This window comes from Castor canadensis, chromosome 16 (assembly GCF_047511655.1).
Source record: "Castor canadensis chromosome 16, mCasCan1.hap1v2, whole genome shotgun sequence".
Lineage (NCBI taxonomy): Eukaryota > Metazoa > Chordata > Mammalia > Rodentia > Castoridae > Castor > Castor canadensis.
Genome location: NC_133401.1, coordinates 24,778,861 through 24,796,732, shown reverse-complemented (window position 1 = coordinate 24,796,732; position 17,872 = coordinate 24,778,861). Strand labels below are relative to the sequence as shown.

General features: G+C 50.0%; 1 protein-coding gene across 2 annotated transcripts; it reads right to left on the bottom strand.

Moving 5' to 3' along the window:
• Nucleotides 1–1,485: 1,485 nt before the first annotated feature.
• Nucleotides 1,486–11,098, bottom strand: Myadm (myeloid associated differentiation marker). Of its 2 annotated transcripts, none has more exons than XM_074058166.1 (3): nucleotides 10,882–11,098; nucleotides 6,528–6,615; nucleotides 1,486–4,557 (listed from the first exon to the last, which is right to left on the bottom strand). In XM_074058166.1, the coding sequence occupies exon 3, from the start codon at nucleotides 4,553–4,555 to the stop codon at nucleotides 3,593–3,595; it is 963 nt and encodes a 320-aa protein (XP_073914267.1). In that variant the 5' UTR covers nucleotides 4,556–4,557; nucleotides 6,528–6,615; nucleotides 10,882–11,098; the 3' UTR covers nucleotides 1,486–3,592. The 2 variants fall into 2 exon arrangements, with proteins under 2 accessions (XP_073914267.1, XP_020029849.2); XM_020174260.2 differs by lacking the exon at nucleotides 10,882–11,098 and adding an exon at nucleotides 9,334–9,489.
• Nucleotides 11,099–17,872: the final 6,774 nt, after the last annotated feature.

Below are 17,872 nucleotides of genomic sequence, written 5' to 3'. Positions count from 1 at the left end.
TCTCTGTCTCAGAAATCTCTCCCCCTGTCTCCCTGAGTCCTTCTTTCCACTCTCCTTCACCTTCCTATCTTTGTAAATGCTATTGTCTGTCTCTGTTTCTCTTTCTAGGCTAATCTCTTTCTGGTTTTGCTTGACTCCTTCGACTGTATCTCCCTGGTTCAGTTTCTTAGTGCCTGTCCCCCTCTGTCATTTTCACTTTCTGTCACTAGGGGGTGTCTCTGAATATGTGCATCTCTCTCTTCCTCCCTGTGTCTCTTTGTGATCCACTCTCTACTTGTCCCTCTGGCCCTGTGACTCTGACTCTGACCCGGGGGTCTCGCACTTAGGGAGGTCACTTCCCACCTCAGGAATCTGGAGATCTCTCCCTCCGTGTCTCCTTGTGACTCTTTATCTGGGGCGGAGGGGAGGGGTCTCTCCCTCCCTCCATGCCTCCCTGACACTGTCTCTGGAGGTAGTTTCCCTTCCATATCTCCCTAGGAATTTCTGTGCTCTCCTCGTCGGAGCGAGGCGGCCCTCCACCTCCTTCCGCAGCCGCGCGCTGCAAAATCCCGGCTGGGAAGAGGCCACTCGGTTGCCAGAGGCAATCACAGCCCGTAGGGGTGCGGGATGCAGTGTATTCTGGGAATCGTAGTCCAGCCCCACCTGCCGGCTGCGCTCAGGATGAGACCGAGAACTTCCCTTCCCGGCATGCCCCGCGCAACGGGCGGGGCGCAGGGGCGGCACGCGACTGGAGGCCCACCACACCTTCTGTGGGGCTTGTAGCTGGTTGGGGTCGGGATTTCGGAAACACGGAAAGGGAGGTAGGGGAATCCGAGTCCTTTCTTAAGCCCCTCTCCCTTAAGTGTAGGGTCAATCTATTGGCCTTCCATCCACCTCCGGGTGTCCGTCGTGCCCCCAAGTGGAGGACAGGGAGTAGGGGTGGCCCTGAAAACTGACCTGTTCTAGTCCCCCTTCTCCTCGGGGTCTTTCCTGAGTTGCCATAGCATCACACCCGGGTGCTACATCTGTTCTTTCTGGTGCTTTCCAGAGGACGGTCCTGCACGGTGTGGGGGAGGGGGGTGGCACTGCAAGGATGAGAAGGCATAAGGACTGTGCCTTGCCGTAGTTGGTCCTTCCCCTCGCCTTCCAAACTTTCTTTGTGCCCAGCGCCTGTAATACTAGCTACTTGCGTGACTGAAATTAGGATCTTGGTTCAAGGCCAGCCAGGGCAAATAGTTCATGAGACCCACCCCCATCTCCAAAATAACCAACGCAAAACGGACTGAGTGTGGCTCAAGTGGTAGAGCACCTGTTTTGCAAATGCGAAGCCCTGATTCCAGACCTCATCTCACCAAAAAAAAAAAAAAAAATTTTCTTTGCAACATGACTTCTCCATTGTTTTTGTGGGTGTATATGCAGAAAGGGGGTTTTGAGATCCTGAATATACCACATAAGGAACTGTTTGAGAAAACAGGCAAGAAGACTTTCTCAATGAAAGAAATTCACTGCAGGCAAGTAACTCGATCTTTATCAAGGTGACCTACTGACCAGGTGTAGTCAGCCAGCACACTGCTGGCAGTTTACTAACTAACAGCTGGAATTAGGCAGGCTCAGATCTGGAAGACTTTAAATGCTGGACTGAGGTGAAACAAAATAGAATTCGAGCTGGGCCAGAAGGCTGGGAAAGGGGTAGATGGAAATGATATCTAGAGAAAGAAGAATGATGAGTGACCAAGGAGAGAGGAGAAACTTAGCACAAGTGCTTGGCTTTGCAGCCCTGGGAAACCAGGAAAGAGTTGATTTTGACACACCTCCTTTCTGAGGTGCTTGTAAGACTCCCACCAGGCAAAAATTCATTTCTGTCCCACTCAGCCCTCTTGGCTTGAGAGAATAGTTTAGAACAGAATCAACTAGTATTTTCTTTGTTTTTGCAGTAATGGAATTTGAACTCAGAGCCTACACCTTGAGCCACTCCACCAGCCCTTTTTTTGAGATAGGATCTTAAGAACTATTTGCCTGGGCTGGCTTCGAACCGTGATCCTCCTGATCTGCCTCCTGAGTAGCCACGATTACAGGTGTGAGCCACTGGCACCCAGCTCAACAAGTGTTTTTTGAGACCAAGGTTGCCTTGACCCCAACCCTCTCTCTTCTCATTAGACTGAGGAATCTGTCTGAGGAACCCCTCTCTGGAGTCCTCCCCATAATAAGGAAAGCACAAGTTCTTGTTTTATCTTTATATTGAGGTTTAAAAAAAAAAAACACATTATGGATGTGGGAGTGGGGGGAGGGACAAGGCTGCTATGACAGCAGGAGCTATCAGAATCAAAAGCTCCAGGGAGTTAAAAAAAAATAAAATATATATTTATATATTTATATATATCATGTTATGCATGTGAGTCCCAGAGAAGCAGGAAGCAGCAGCAAAGAGCAACTAGCACAGAGACACACATGCAGTGCAGCACACACTCAAGCATTGCTATTCCTCTGGCTATGGCAACAGTAATCTCTATCTCCCCCTCCTCCCAGCCCAAAAACAAAAAAAATTCTTCCTTGAAAAACAGGGCTATTTAGTAATCTTCACCCTCATGACCAGGAAAAAGAAAAAAGAGAGAGGGGGAAAAAAAAAAAAACAGCCTAATTTTGCCTTTAAGGCCGGCAGAGGCCATTTTCTTTTCATCCTTGCCAAAGCAGGCTATGTTATTTTTAACACTGAGGCTGGAGGGCCACATAACTGACCCTCACAAATACTTCACAGAGTTGTCTTCAAGACCATATGGTTCTTTGACTGGCTCTTTTTTTTTTTGGTTTTTTTTGATAGAAGAGATAAGAGTTGGGATGAAAGGATCCACCCCTTGCTTCATTTAGGGTGGCCTCTAGGCAGTGGGTTTTTTGGTAAGCCTGACAAAAATTCTAGAGTCAAGTTCAGGCAAGGCTAAGTGCCAGGCTGGGGTCTAGGGACCCATGGTCTGTGCTTAAAGCCTCCCACCCACTGGGAATTATTGACCTCCAGAGATTTTTTTTTTTTAAACTTAAAGGGGAGGTGCGCCATATACCCTCCTCTACTGAGAGAAAGGGCACCAACCCCTAGCTGCCCACCCCCTTACCCCAATACACACACACACACACACACATACACACACACACAAAACTAAGGCACAGCTAGGGCAGGCAGGCATGCTTTGGCAACAAGGCTCCTAGACAGGGAGAACCATGGCATGAAAAGTTGCAAAGGGGCGTGGATGTGTGGAGCCAGCACCTTTGGAGGTGGGGTGGGGGAAGACGCAACAAGACATTTCAGGGCTCCCGAGGAAATAGGAAGATGTGGTCAGGAAACAGGCAGATGAGAAAACCAGATCAGAGATTTTGGGAAGAAAAGATAAGAGGCCAGGTGTGGAGATACAGCTCAGAGGCAAAACAGGATGTGAGCAACCAAACAGGAAGGGAAGGACATAACAAGAGAAAAAGAAATCAGAAAAACAGCACAATGAATCAGGTGGAAAATACAAAGAAGAGTGAATTCAAGTAAGAAAAGGGAGAGAAGGACTCAGTACTGAAAACTGAGGTGAGAAGAATGAAGTGGTTGGGAAGAAGGACACGGGAGCCCCTGTGAGTCTTAGACCTTGACAAATACCAGGCGGGCAGAGTATACCAGGTCAGCCAAGTACGCCAGCAAGTTGACAGCCGTCAAGATGGCCACAGCCAGTCGGCGGTCCCAGGGACACACAGAGTGAGGGTGTCTGTAAGCACAGCTCACATCCCTCGATCGTCGGGGCTGACCACCATATCTCTCATTGAATTGGTAGAGAGGCCAGAGGACAAGGGCAGTGGCATACATAAGGACAGACAGCAAGGCCAGGCCTGACAGGAAACTGGGGAAGGGGATGGGCAGCATGTTGGTGCAGTCCCCCAGGTTCAGTAAGATGGCCACAGCCGCCAGGATGAAGCAGATGGCATACACTGCCACACACCACTCCAGGGCCGACTCACGCTGGTACAGATTGGGGTCGCTGATGAAGGCAAAGATGACACAGGCAACGAAGGTTTCCAGCACCTTGAGCAGCCCCGGCACAGTGGCCATGTAGCCAGTGATCTCGCCGGGCCTTGCCCGAGTCCAGGCCACTTCGGTGGCATAAGCCACACACGCAATGCAGGAGAAGGTGGTGGCAGCAATGGCGTGGTCCCGGGAACGGCCGTGAGACATAAACTGCACATAGGTGGTGGGGTAGATGATGGAGGCCGACAGGCAGAAGAGGGCAGCATAACAGGCATAGGTGATGGGGAAGTTGCGCCAGGACAGGGGGAAGCGGGCCTGAAGCCCACCTAACTCCACGATGAGGATGATGAGGGTCACGGCGAAGCAGAAGCACCAGGTGAACATGGACCAGTTACCCATGGGCCCCGTCCAGGCGCCCACACTGGCCACCAGGGAGAAAGCCACACAAGTGGACAGCAGCTGCAGCAGGCGGAGGAGGCCCAGAGGCTGGGTCAGTGCCCGAGGGGATCCCACGATGGTAGAGGATCCCAGGCTTGAGGATGTTGTAGTCGTGATGGTTGTGCGTGTTACTGTCACAGGCATGGCTGGGAAAAGGCAAAAGACAGTGTCTCAATAAGGTCCTGGACATGGGAATTCAGGTGCCTACTCTTTGCCTCTCCAGGGACAAATTACTTTGTGCTCTGGAGAGGGGGTCCTCAGAATGTGGACTTTCTAGTTTGTAATTCAGGATACTTCAGCACATACAGGGATGAGTGTATCAATCCAGGTTCTAGGCTTATCCAATACCTGTCCACACAGAACCCAGGATTCTAGAGCTCTCTTTCTCCTTCCTATTCCAGAAATCCAAAGCTGACCTCCCTGCCCTCCTTCTCTCCAGCAACCCACCCACTTAACACTGTGGTCAATGAATCCTGCCTCCTTCCTCCCTGCCCCACCACCACCACCACACACATCAGGACCAGAGGCCTGTCTTCTGCAGACTCTAAAACCCTGCTCCCCTTGCTCCACTTCCTCTCTTCAGTGACATAGGACTCTGTACTCCAGGCCCTGTAAGCAAACTTCCTTCTTTCACCTAACAGTGACCTAGCCATTTTCAGCCTCCACACACCCAAGAGTCAACTTCCACGTGCTTACATTGTTATATCTGAACAGAGCTTCTGACTTCCCATCTCCCTCCTCTCTCTCTTACAGAATTCTTAGTTCCTAGAAAACCAAGTGTTCTTTCTTCCCTATCTTCTGTTTTTGTTTTGTTTTGTTCTGTTTGGGTGGGATTGAGGTTTGAACTAGGACTTTGCAAAGCAGCAGCTATACCACTCATTTTGCTCTGGTTATTTTGGAAATGGGGTTTTGTGAACTATTTACCCAGGCTGGCCTTGAACTGTATCCTCCTGATCTCAGTCTCCCAAGTAGCTAGGATTACAGGTGTGAGCCACCATAGCCTGGCCTCCTCTACCTTCTGAAATGTGTTCTGAACTCTCCACTGCTCTGTTCTCTCCCATACCTTCCTCAAGGTAAGGAATTTGTGCCCTAGGCAAGATTTAGGTCTAGAGTACTGAAAATCAGCCAGGACAGTTTGCTCCTCTTGTCCCCTGCCCCAATAATGAGGCATCCCGCCACTCCACTGCCCCCACCCCCCCCACACAGAAACCCAGCCAGCTTGCTCCTCCAAGTCTGAGAAACTCAGCTCTCCAAACCCCTACTGTTCGAGGCTCCAATCCCTTCCACTGATATCTCTAGGCCTCAAAGTCAGCCACACAGGGTTTTGGGGGGAGGCAGCTAGGAATTAAGAGTCCTCTAGGAAAATTCATGCTGGAAGTGAGGATGTGTCACCCACAGGAGCCCTGCAGATGAGAGAAAGACTATCTACATAAGCATATTTCCTGTCTTTGTGTCATCTTTTATATAAATTGTGTCACTACTATGAACAAGGCATATGCAGACTGAGAATCTTTCCTCAGCTTTGGCCAAAACTCTAAGTAAATTCATTATTCCATTTCTTTATATATTATATCATTGTCACATAATGGCCCAGGGCTCTGGTAACAGTCAGACCTCGGGAGGGGCCCTCAGCCTCCAGTGTAAATCAGGCCCCAGACTCATGAAAAACTAACTTCTTTCTTTCCACTTCCAAATCCTACAGCTTTTGCCTCTTTGTACTACAAAGCCTCAGAGAAAGGACCAGATGTTACGTCCATCCTCAAGCTGCAAAATGTCTAATCTCTCAGATGACCCCACTAAAAATACCAGGAGGTAGTTCTCAGCCATAAGGAAATAAAACTTCCTCCTTCCAGTGTCAGGCACATAGCAAGGCAAAAACACTACCCCATAACAGCTTCCAGACCACACAAGAGCCAGCTCCCCAAAACTACTTCCTCAGACACACGAATATCTGGGACTCTAGCCCTTGGAAACCGAGCTCCAGGTCCCTCCACTCCCACTCTCGGGATCTAGGAGTCCAGGCCCCAGCCCCCAACCCTCCTCCCTCAGTCCCAGGGGTTCAGACTCCAACCCCCACTCTTTCAGTCCCAGGAGTCTGAGCGCCCACCGCACTCACCAGCGGTCTTAGCTGAGGACCGGAAGGAGAAAGCTCGGGCTACGCAGACCAATTAAGTCGCACACCTGGAAAAGTGTGGTCAGAGCACCTGAGAGGGAGAAAGGCAGTCAGCGTCCAGCTTCAACTTTGTACTCTCCCGGAACCCTGGAGGCCACAGCCTCGGCGCGCCTTCCTTCTGGGACCCTGACTTGGCACGGAGCCCCCAAGGGAATCGGACGGTGACCCCAAGTAAGCACCGCCCCACTCCTTCTTAAACACTGCTTGGGCTGAACCCGAAGCAAAGAGGCCCAAGATCACGCCCCGCCCATCTGCAAGGGGCGTGTGTGACAGAACCCTGCTGTGACAAGCGGAGCCGCGGGGACTGGACGGCGGCGGGAGGGCCCTAGGCGGTGGCGGGCGGCCCAGCCTGGCCCGGCAGCTCCGCGCCTTATAAGGGCTTTAAGTCGGCCCAACCATCTGGAATGTAGCAGGGCCAGGGAGGCGGTACGGGGGACCCCCCCCCATCCCGCCCCGCTCTCGCGTAGAAGATGGCCCGCCCCTCTCCTGGGGACCCGGAGAGGGCGGTCTCCCAGGTCCTAGGAGGGGGCGGGAAGCTCGAATTTGAGTCTTGAAAAGTGTGAGTTCTGGCAGGCGCCGGTGACTCAACGCTTGTAATCCTAGCTTCTTGGGAGGCTGAGATCCAGAGGAATGTGGTTTGAGCCCTGCCAGGTCAAATAATTCATGAGACCCCATCTCCAAAATAACCAGAGCAAATTGGACTGGGGGTGTGGCTCTAGCGGTAGAGTGCCTGCTTTGCAAGCGAAGTGCTGAGTTCAAACGCTGGACACACACACACACACACACACACACACACACACACACACACACTGCATCCTGGTCTCTAGAAAAATGGACAGAGCTGGGGGGCGTGGCCCAAGTGGTACAACGTTAGCCTAGCACGTGCAAGGTCCTGGGTTCAAACCCCATCAAAGGGACTGAGAGAAAGTGTGTGGCTCGAGTTGTAAAGCGCCAGCCTAGAAAGCAAGGATCTGAGTTCAAACCCAGTACCTTCAAAATAAAAACCAATCGCACTCGGAAGGCCTTGGGTTCGACCTCTAGCATCACATTAATTTAAAAATAAGTTCAGCAGGGCGCCCTTGAATCACATCTGAATCTTAGCTACTCAGGAGGCAGAGATCAAGAGGATTGCGATTCAAAGCCAGCCTGCGCAAATAGTTCTTGAGACCCTATCTCTTAAATAACCAACACAAAAGGGCTGGCGGAGTGGCTTAAGTGGTAGAGGCATCTGCCTAGCAAGCGTGAGGCCCTGAGTTCAGACCCCAGTACCAACAACAAAGTTTAAATTTTAAAAAAGAATAGGCTGTGATCCCGGGGTTCCTCTTGCGGAAACTACCCCCTCCCGCCGGCGTCCCCACTCCTCTACCCGACCCCGCTCCAGGCAAGACACAGGTCTGGAATCCAGCCCGGTGATCAAAAGCCACACCTTCGTAAAACGCAGGCCCTTAGAAGGGTTTTGGTGCCTCGGAATACCTGGAAGGTGCCACACGTTAGCAGACACCTCTAGCTACCGTGCCCCGTTCAAGACCCGTTATGAGGAAACTGGGACTAGGCGCACTCTTGAGTTCTAGAAAGCGGACTACTATCCCCGCCAGCAGGGAGGAGGAGCAGGGAAGGGCGTAGCTCCTTCAGTCCAGCCGGGAGAAAAGTGGGTTAACAAAGGAAGGAGAATAAAAGGAGGAAAAGGGGACCCCCTCGGAAGTGAGAAGCCCACCCCGCACGGAGGGCCTAGTGCCGCCGCCTGAGGTCAGAACTAAGGAATGCATAGCCGCAGACCGAAGCTGGGAGAGGAAACGCCCCTAGCGCCTTCTCAAAGCGCACCATGCTCCCGGCCACACCCAGCACTTCATCCATCACTCCAGACTCAGGGGCGGCCCCTATAGCGCGAGCCCCAGCCTCTCCACACCAGAAATCTTGCAGCCTCTTAGCTTCCCAGATTCCACCACACTTCAGGAGTCCGGTGCGGGATCTCAGCTCCCACCTTGCAAGGAACCCAAAGTTCCGACTCTGTCCGCCCCCAGGATGGGGAAAGCTGTCAGAAATTCCGAACTCCAGCCACTTTCCTAAACCTAAGACTCCTAGTACCACGCCCCTCCCTCCTAAGCACCTCTGGACACCTGATTCCAGCCCCCCAAACCATGCCCAAGGAGTGCCCCATTTCTCCACTAGCCCAGATCCAGGGAACCAGGCCCCAGCCCTCCTCCCTCAGACCCAGAGGTCCAGACCCCAGACCCCCCTTTCTCAGACCCAGGAGTCCAGGCCGCAGCCCTACTCCATCACTCTGGGGATCCAGCGCCAGCCCTCCTCCCTCAGACCCAGGAATCCAGACCTCAACCCTCCTCCCTTAGACCAGACCCCGGCCCTCCTGTCTCAGACCCAGGGGTCCAGGCCTCAGCCGTCCTCCCACAGGCCCAGGAGTCCAGACCCCAACCCTCCTTCCTTAGACCCAGAGATTCAGACACCAGCCCTCCTCCCTGAGACCCAGGGGTCCAGGCCTCACCCCCTCCTCCCTCAGACCCTGAGTTCCAGGCCTCAGACCCAGGAGTTCATACTCCATCCCTTCTCTTCAGGTGTATGACCTGTATGAGTTTAGGTTCTCAGTCCTCTCCTCTCTGGAACCCAGGAATCCTGGCCCAATCCCAGTATTTCGAGGGACCAAGACATTGTGAATCCCAGCTTCCTTCCTCCCCTTCTAGACCCAAGAATCCTGGACCGCTTCTCCCCCTCCCTGGGGTCCCCGCAGCCTCACCTCTCCAGCCAGTGGTGGCTGCGGCTGAGGCTAGGGCGACAGCTGCAGACCAGAAGGGTCTGCAGGCTGGGTGGGGTTGGCTGGCTGCAGAGCGCGCGCGGGCGGGGCCGAGGGCGGGCCAGGGGCCAGGGCTGAGGCCATGTTCCGGGAGGAGGCGGTTGAAAGGGACATCCCCCCAGTCTGGGCTATCCCCAGCCCGCCCCGAGGGCGGGGCCCAGGTCAGACCACGCCCCTGCCGAGGATCAGTGTGCCACGGATCTCCAGCCCTACCAGTGAGGGGGTGGAAGACTGAGGTCACCGTTGCCGTGGTGACAAAACAGGAAGACACAACAGCTGGCGAAGAGGGGGGGTTCCTGGGGGCTGCCCTCCCCGACACTGCTCGAGGGCAGTCTCCAGGGTAGGCCGCGGAAGGCCGTTGCCATAGAAACCTCCTGTTTACGGTTTGTTTAAGACAGAGACCCCCCAGCTCCGGTTCTCCACATCCTGTCTCAGGTCACTCAGTTCTCCTCACTCCCTGCTGCAGCCCTCCACGTCTGCTCCGGTTCCCCACTTTGCTAAAATAGACAGATACGTTAGAAACCTGGAGTCGGGCACTGACGGCTAACGCCTGTAATCGTAGCTACTCAGGAGGCAGAGATAATGAGGATCGCGGTTCGAAGCCGGCCGGGGAAATAGTGCCAGAGACCCTATCTCGAAAAATCCAGCACACACACACACACAAAAAGGCTGGCGGACTGGCTCACGGTGTAGGTCCTGAGTTCAAACCTCGGTACCGCAAAAAAAAAAAATAAATAAATAACAAAACCTTAGACACCTGGATCACAGCGTACTGGGGAACCAGACCCTCAGTTTAATAGGGTCTGTGGGCTAGGGGCCATGTCTTCCTCAAAGAGGACGGAGTTGGGGGTGCTTTACTTTACAGGTGCTGAGCTAACATCCCTGACTCCTGGGTTCCCACCCCCCCCAAAATAAAAACCGGCCAGATTCCTGCATTTAAGGATATTTGTGGAGGAGAATGAGCCTCATTTACCTTACAATCTTTGGTGTAAGGACTGACTGGGTCAGACTCCCAGGTCTCATATATTAGTCAATAAGGGTAAAGGGGGTGTTGGTAGCAAAATTCCAGGGAATTTAGGGGCCTAGATTCCTGGCTCGAAAGAACAATCCGAGCTCAGACGCCTGAATTTTCAGAACAGATGTGGTTGCAAGTCGAGCCTCCTGGGTCTGAAAGGGAGATATTTTTGGCCTGCATTCCTGGCTCCTATACAGAGGGAGGGACTCCGAATCTTAATGAGGACGGGGCTGGGGGCTCCAGATTCTCAATTCTGGAAGCGGGGACTGGGGGAATTCAATCGGCTGGTGAGGGCCCAGAACAGGATAGGGAAGAGATGCAGGGTTCGTTTTCTAGGGTGACTTGGCGGCCCTGAAACGGCCTGAGCAGAGCCCAAAAGAAAAAGGGAGCTGAAGGTCGGGATGCCGGGCCACCGGGGAGGGGCAGGGCAGGACCTAGGACGCCTGGCTTCCTCCCTCCTGGCCGCGCTCACTCACCGCGCTCTGCAGCCGTCCCGGGCGCGGCCCAGCCCGGCAGCCGCTGGGCGGGGCCTGGTGGCGGCTGCGGATGCTCCGCGACGCTGAGCTAACGGGAGCTTCCCGGCTGCTGCCTCTGGGCACCTTCCCGGAGGACGACTGACGAGGCTTGGAGGCCAAGCCTTAGTGTGGAAGCTGCGCGCGTGGCGAAGGGAGGGGTCCGAAGGGGTCCGGGAGCTCAGTACAGCAGGCTGCGTGCCCTACGGAGGAGGGAGGAGCAGGAGGGGGGACCCGGGCGCTCCCAGCTCTGCAGAAGTGGGGGTGGGAACCGAGGTGGGGGGTGGGTGCTCTAGAACTGTAGGCTCACTTTTGCGCCTCTGCAAAGAGAGAAGGGGTCAAACCCTCTTTGTTATTCTGTGCCCTTCAGGAGAGAGGACCCAAATCTGGCTTTTCCTAAAAGGGCAGGCCTATCACCTAAGGATAGGGAGTCAGGATGTCCCTAGGTTCTATTCACATGCCTTCTTGGCCGGCCCCAAGTATAGCAGCAGCTCTCTCCCTCTTGCTTAAGTCAGTCACTTTTTTTGCCTGATCACATAGTGACATGCTTGGGGTACCCCAAATGAACCAGAAGGACCCTCCACCCCCTACACAACTGTGTTGTGTCCTGTGTTGGAAGTACTCCCCCTTTAGGCCCTAAAACCCTTCAGTAGCAGAATTGAGGGACAAGTACAAACATTTGGCTAATTTTTTTTTTAAGTGCTGGGGGTGGAACCTAGGGCCTAGCACAGCTAGGCAAGTGCTTTACCACTGAGCTACTTGCCCTGCCCAAGACGCAAATGTTTGAACAGTGAGTCACTGGGTGTGATCTTGAAAAGTGACACCCTTGGGTTCCCAGTCCTGTTGTGATCTGGCCCCACATATGTGCTGCTGGTTCAGTGTTTACCTGAACCTATTTACTTTATCCTGACCGGCAGCAACCCAGACCCAAAGATGTCCCCAACCTGGCACTATCACCCAGTTTCAAACAGACCATGGCTGTGTTCTAGGAGGCTAGTTGCTTTGGGGTGGTGGGGTACATGGATACCCCCACACACAAACACACATTGACTTCCTAATAAATTGAGTTCCTTAATCAGAAGCAATATTATGCGGTTTAACACGATGGTGAATAGGGCCATTCATCGCACACACAGAGACTGCTTTGGGAAGAAGTGCAAAGGGCAAAGAAAGCAAATAACAAGCCCAGAGTTATTTATTCCAGGGAAGAAAAAGTCATTGCCCAATCCATGGTGGAAGGGGCCAATGTAATCCTTAGCTGACCAGGTATTTGGCTGGTCTTCCTACAACACTATGCTTTGTTGGGGGCTCACTAATTTTTGCTTGGTTATCTAAGCCATATCCATGGCAGTTCTCCATGCCCCTGTTGCCCATTGAGGGGAGGGGAGGGAAAGGCTGGCCAAGACCCCCAGAGCTGCCCTGTGCTCTACCATGTGACATAGTAACATTCTCTGTAATAGAGTTGATTAGGGGAGCGTTCACTGGGGTACAAACACTAAGCTGTTTTTCACTTCCTGTACTTTTAACACCAAATATATAGGTTTTATTTTTTCATATCAACAGCAAGTCTAGCTTTCCAGATACTAACAGGGCATCCAATGATACAACTGAGTTCTCACACTACCCAGAGTTAGTGGCAGACCTTATAGGTTAAGGGCTCCGGCCCACCAGACTGCCCCCACTTCAGATGCATTAAATCCTGAGACTCCCAACCAGGGATGAGTTGCTCACACCTGTAATCCTAGCTGCTCAGGAGGCAGAGATCAGGAGGATCGTGGTTGGAAACAAGCCATCCTGGGCAAATAGTTCATGAGAGTCTATCTCAAAAAAACCCAGTACCACAAAACAAACAAACAAAAGTACTGCCAAAAAATAAAATAAAGAAATAAATAAAAAATACTGACTCCTTACTTTGGGTCTGCAAATGTCCAAAAGGTAACAAAAAGCAGGATAAAGGCTTGGCATCCCTGCCTCCATTTTGCTTCTGTGTCCCTTACTGTGAGTCTCTGTCCTGCAGTCACATTGGGTTCCAGAAAGGACTCAACAGATTGACAACAACTTTATGACAAGGGACTAAAACTATCCCAAGGAAAGGAACAGCAGAGCTTCACAGTACAGACCACCCCCAAAAGAGGACAATTACCTATAATGATGAGGCTGCATCATGGAACAGGAGCAATCATCTCATGGGAACCAGATTGCGCCCCTCAAGTGATGACAGCGATAACATCTTCTCCAGAACTTCTCAAAAAACCAGGACTGAGATAATGTTTGACCAAGCCACACTTTACCTGGGATTATTTAATTTTGCAGCCTCCCTCCCAACCCCCATGCCCTAGTCTTCCTTTATTTAAATCTGAAGTTCATGTCTATACCCCGAGATGGGCTGAAGTGCTTACTCTGTCTTTCCTGTGGTATACCCATACAACAGAATAAATCTTTCTCTGCCCTTCACCCCTACTCTCTTTATTTGATGTATTGGGGTGAGCAGCCAGATCTGACACATTGGATTACCTGGAGTTATACCACAATGTGAAAGTGCTTGAGAGCCACTGACTTGGATGGCCTGCAACACTGATGTTTCCCTCCCTACATGTTAGGTATCCATTCACTCAGTTATCCACAGCCCTCCTCCACTGACCACTTCTTCTGTCTTGTTTTCTCAGAACTTCCACCAGGATCTTTTCTTCACCTAAGAGGGAAGCCCCCAGTTCATCAACCTTCTCCTTTCTTCATTTTCCTCCTTATTTAGATGTGACTCCACAGTCCATAATTCCAGTAACAAATTTGCTAGGTCAGGGTGCCTGTTGGAAATGTGGGCCCCAAAAGTGACCACGTGGAGAGGAGTGATCTGGCCAAGAGTTTCTTTATTGCCGAGTGGCAGAGGGAGAGAGCCAAGAGAGAGGGGGTGGGGGGCAGGGGCTTAAATACCCACTCAGTGAGACTTGGCATGATCTTATTGGCTAGGATCTTATGGTTCATGCTGATTGGAGGTTGGGGCAGAAGGAGAATTCAAGCTAAACTTGAGGCAGGACCATGACCCTGGAAAACAGAAGCTTAAGGGTACAGTAAGAACCGAAACCTATTGATGCCATTATTGCCAACAGTGCCCAATACCCCTTGTCTTCTGTACTAGGGATTGAACTCAGGACCTCATGCTTGCTAGGCAGGCACTCTACCACTGAGGCCATGCCCCCAGCCCTGCTTCTGTCTCTGTCTTGTCCCGGTCTTGGAGAAGAAAAAGCCCATCTATCAGTTTCCTGCTGTGTTGCCTGTCAGTAATTCAGCACTCCTGGAAAATTCCCATGACTGAGTCCAGTGATTCTGCCATAAGTACATGATGACCAAACTCAGTGTGCCCTCAACCCTGTCATGAACCCACTGCAGTGCTCTGATCAATTCCTTCCCCCTTCCATTATTATCCACATTTTGGAACCTTGATCCCAAAATCCCAAAACCTGAAATGCTTCAAAATATAAAACTTCTGAGCACTGACAAATGATGTCACAGGTGGAAAACTCCACACTGGGAAATGTTGTTTCATGCATAAAATTATGAAAAATATGTATAGAACTGGGGATACAGCTGTGGCTCAGTGGTAAAACACTTGCCTAACATGCATAGACTGCATGAGGCCCTGGCTGGGTTCTATCCCCACCACTGCAAATATATACATACATATGTCATTGTGTATTGCAAAATCTGAAGATACCTGGAATCTGAAATGTTCTGGTTCCATTCACTTTGAATAAGAGCTACTTAACCTACACTCTCTTTTTATTTTATTTATTTATTTATTGGTGGGACTGGGGTTGAACTCAGGACTCTGAACTCAAAAAGCAGGTGCTCTATCCCTTGAGCCACACCTCCACTCCATTTTAGCTCTGGTTATTTTGGAGATGGAGTCTTACAAATTATTTGCTTAGTCTGGCTTCAAACCTCAATCATCCCCATCTCAGCCTTTCTAGTAGCTAGGATTACAGGTGTGAGCCACTGGCACCCAGCTTCTCTTTTTATTAGACTCAACATTTGACACCCTGCACTCCCATATAATCTACCTCCAGACTCCCAGACAGGATCTCACTATGTAGCACAGGCTGGCCTCAAACTCACCATCCTCCTCATTCAGCCACAGGCATGTACCAACACACCTGGCTCCCCTTGATTTTTTTTTTTGTTTTTTGTTTTTTGACAGGACTGGGGTTTGAATTTAGGGCCTTGCTCTTGCTAGACAAGTGCTCTACCGTTTGAGCCACACCTCCAGATCTCTGCCTTCTTTATTTAGGAAGAAAAAAATAACCAACTGGGAAGCCCTTTAACTTTCCTATTTTGAATTTTTTTTTTTTTTGCAGTTCTGGGGATGAAGCAAAGGGCTTCATGCAAAGGCTGTGTGAGGGAAGTGCTACAGCCCCCTCCCTTAGCTTCCTCATTCTAAAACCACAGACCTGAGGGCACAACCAAGGCTGTTCTTTAATGGAGAAATATTTGCATGGCTTGCCAAGCCTTCTTGTCCTCTTTTTCAGGACTGAAGTTTAAACTCGGGGCTTCCTGCTTGCAAAGCGGCACTCTACGGCTTGAGCCACACATCCACTCCATTTTGCTCTGATTATTTTGGAGATGGGGGTCTCACGAACTATTTGCCTGGGCTGGCTTTGAACCTTGATAACTCTTGATCTCAGTCTTCTAAGTAGCTGAGATTACAGACATGAGTCACCAGTGCCTGGGCCTCATTTTGATCAATAAAGACCTGAGAACCTTGCTATGACTACTGTACTTCATTTTGGATGTCAGTGTCTTTTGCCCAAAGAACATTTCATTGATTTATTGATTTTAGTATATATTAATATATGTGTGTTTATTTCCTTCTAATTGTGCTAAGTACATATAACAGAAAATTTGCCTTCTTTTTTTTTTTTTTTTTTTTTTGAGACAAGGTCTCACTCTGTAGCCTAGGCTAGCCTCAAACTCTTGATCATCCTGCCTTAGCCTCCTAAGTGCTGGGATTATAGGCATGCACCACCATACTTAGCAAAAATTTACCATTTCAACCAGTCTTTTTCTTTCTTTCTTTCTTTCTTTTTTGGTGGTACCAGGATTTGAGCTCAGGGCCTCATCCTTGCTAGGCAGGTGCTCTACAACTTGAGCTATGCCCCCTGCTCTTAATCAACCTCACATGAATAGTTCAGTGGCATGAGGTTCATTCACCTTGTGCATTTGCACCACTCTTCACCTGCAGAACATTGTACTCATTAAACAGCACCCCAATCCCTCCTCTCTGCAGCCATGGGAAACCACATCTACTTTCTGTCACTGCTGAGTGAAGTGTCCATGTGAGCAGAGACATATTTCATTGAGTTTTAAATATTTTTAACATTCTTCCCTTCAGAAAAAATCAACAACTCCTTTGGTTTCCTCACCCTCTTTTCACACTCCAATGAACACTTTCTCTCCCCCTTTCCAAAACCTAGCAACTAGGATCAGTGATCTATTGCTGTGTAGACAATTGCTACACTTAGTGGTTTAAAACAACACACATTCATTCTCTCACAGTTTCTATGGAGTTTGGCACAGTTTAGCTGGGATTTTGGCAAGGCTGTAATTATTGTGTCAGCCAGAATTGGTTTTGTTGTTATTGTTTTCTGTGCTGGGCATTGAACCCAAAGCCTTGTACATGCTAGAAGTGTTTTTGCTCTATCACTTTGAGTTTTGTCCCCAGTCCTTTAGTTAATATAAATATTTTTTGAAGCAGAGTTTTGCCTCTATCTTCCTCCACACAGGCCTCAAACTCATGATCCTCCTGCCTCCACCTCCTGAGTAGCTGGGATTACAGATGTATACCATTACACCCAGCAAGGACTGGGTTTTTATTTAGAGGCTCAACTAGGGTGGAAACTTCTTCCAAATTCAGTCATACTGTTGGTAGAATTTTACTTCCTTGTGACTTTCGAGCTCATGAAAACTTCCTCCTTCAAAGTTAACAATGTAAGACTCTGGGGTGAGTCAGTTAGCAAGAAATCTTGTATAGTACCATTGTATCCTCGGGGATACACTAGTGGGTGCCCAAAGCTGCAGGTAAGTACCAAACCCTGTGAATTCTATATTTTTCCTGTATTTACATGCCTATGAATAACATATAAACTGAGCATAGTAAGAGGATTTTAGTAAATATTAGTAAGAATAATTGTAACAATATACTATAAAAATGTTATATGCATGTGGTCTTGTGATCTTTCAAATGTAGATTACTCACCCTTTTATTTTTGGTGGAGGGGTAACTGGGATTTGAACTCAGGGCCTACACCTTGAGCCACTCCACCAGCCCTGTTTTTTGAGATGGGCTTTTTCAAGATAGGGTCTCAAGAACTATTTGCCTGGGCTGACTTCAAGCTGAGATCCTCCTGATCACTGCCTCCTGAGTAGCTGGGATTACAGGCGTGAACCACCAGCACCAGGCCTCACCCTTCTTGTGAAAATGTGAAATGAAACCTGAAGGAAGGACTTAATGGCTTCTCTCTGGCAGGTCCACTTTGCAGTACTGGGGATTGATCTCATTACTCTAGTTGTTTGAGGCCATTATTAGGGGAAATGAGGGTTCACTGAACACAAGTACTGTGTGGATATGCTGGATACAGGGTTCATTCACTTCCCAGACAAGATGGAGCGAGACAGTGGAAGAGTTCATCACATTACTAGCAATGGCATGCAATTAAAACTCACCAATTGTTTACTTCTGGAATTTTCCATTTGATATTTTCAGAGTACAGTTAACCACGGGAAACAAAAAAGCAAAACTAAACAAAACAAAAAAATGAAAGCAAAACCGTGGACGAGGGGGCACATTACTATATTCATTCATCATCATAAGACTTCTTGCCTGGCAGGATGTAAGTAGCTTGTTAAAATACATGTGTGGTTATGCGCTTTGACTTGCTAATATATCTAAGTGTGGAAAGTG

Coding starts and splice junctions, on each gene's coding strand:
- Myadm (XM_074058166.1), bottom strand. CDS start 4,555: ATGCCTGTGACAGTAACACGCACAACCATCACGACTACAACATCCTCA.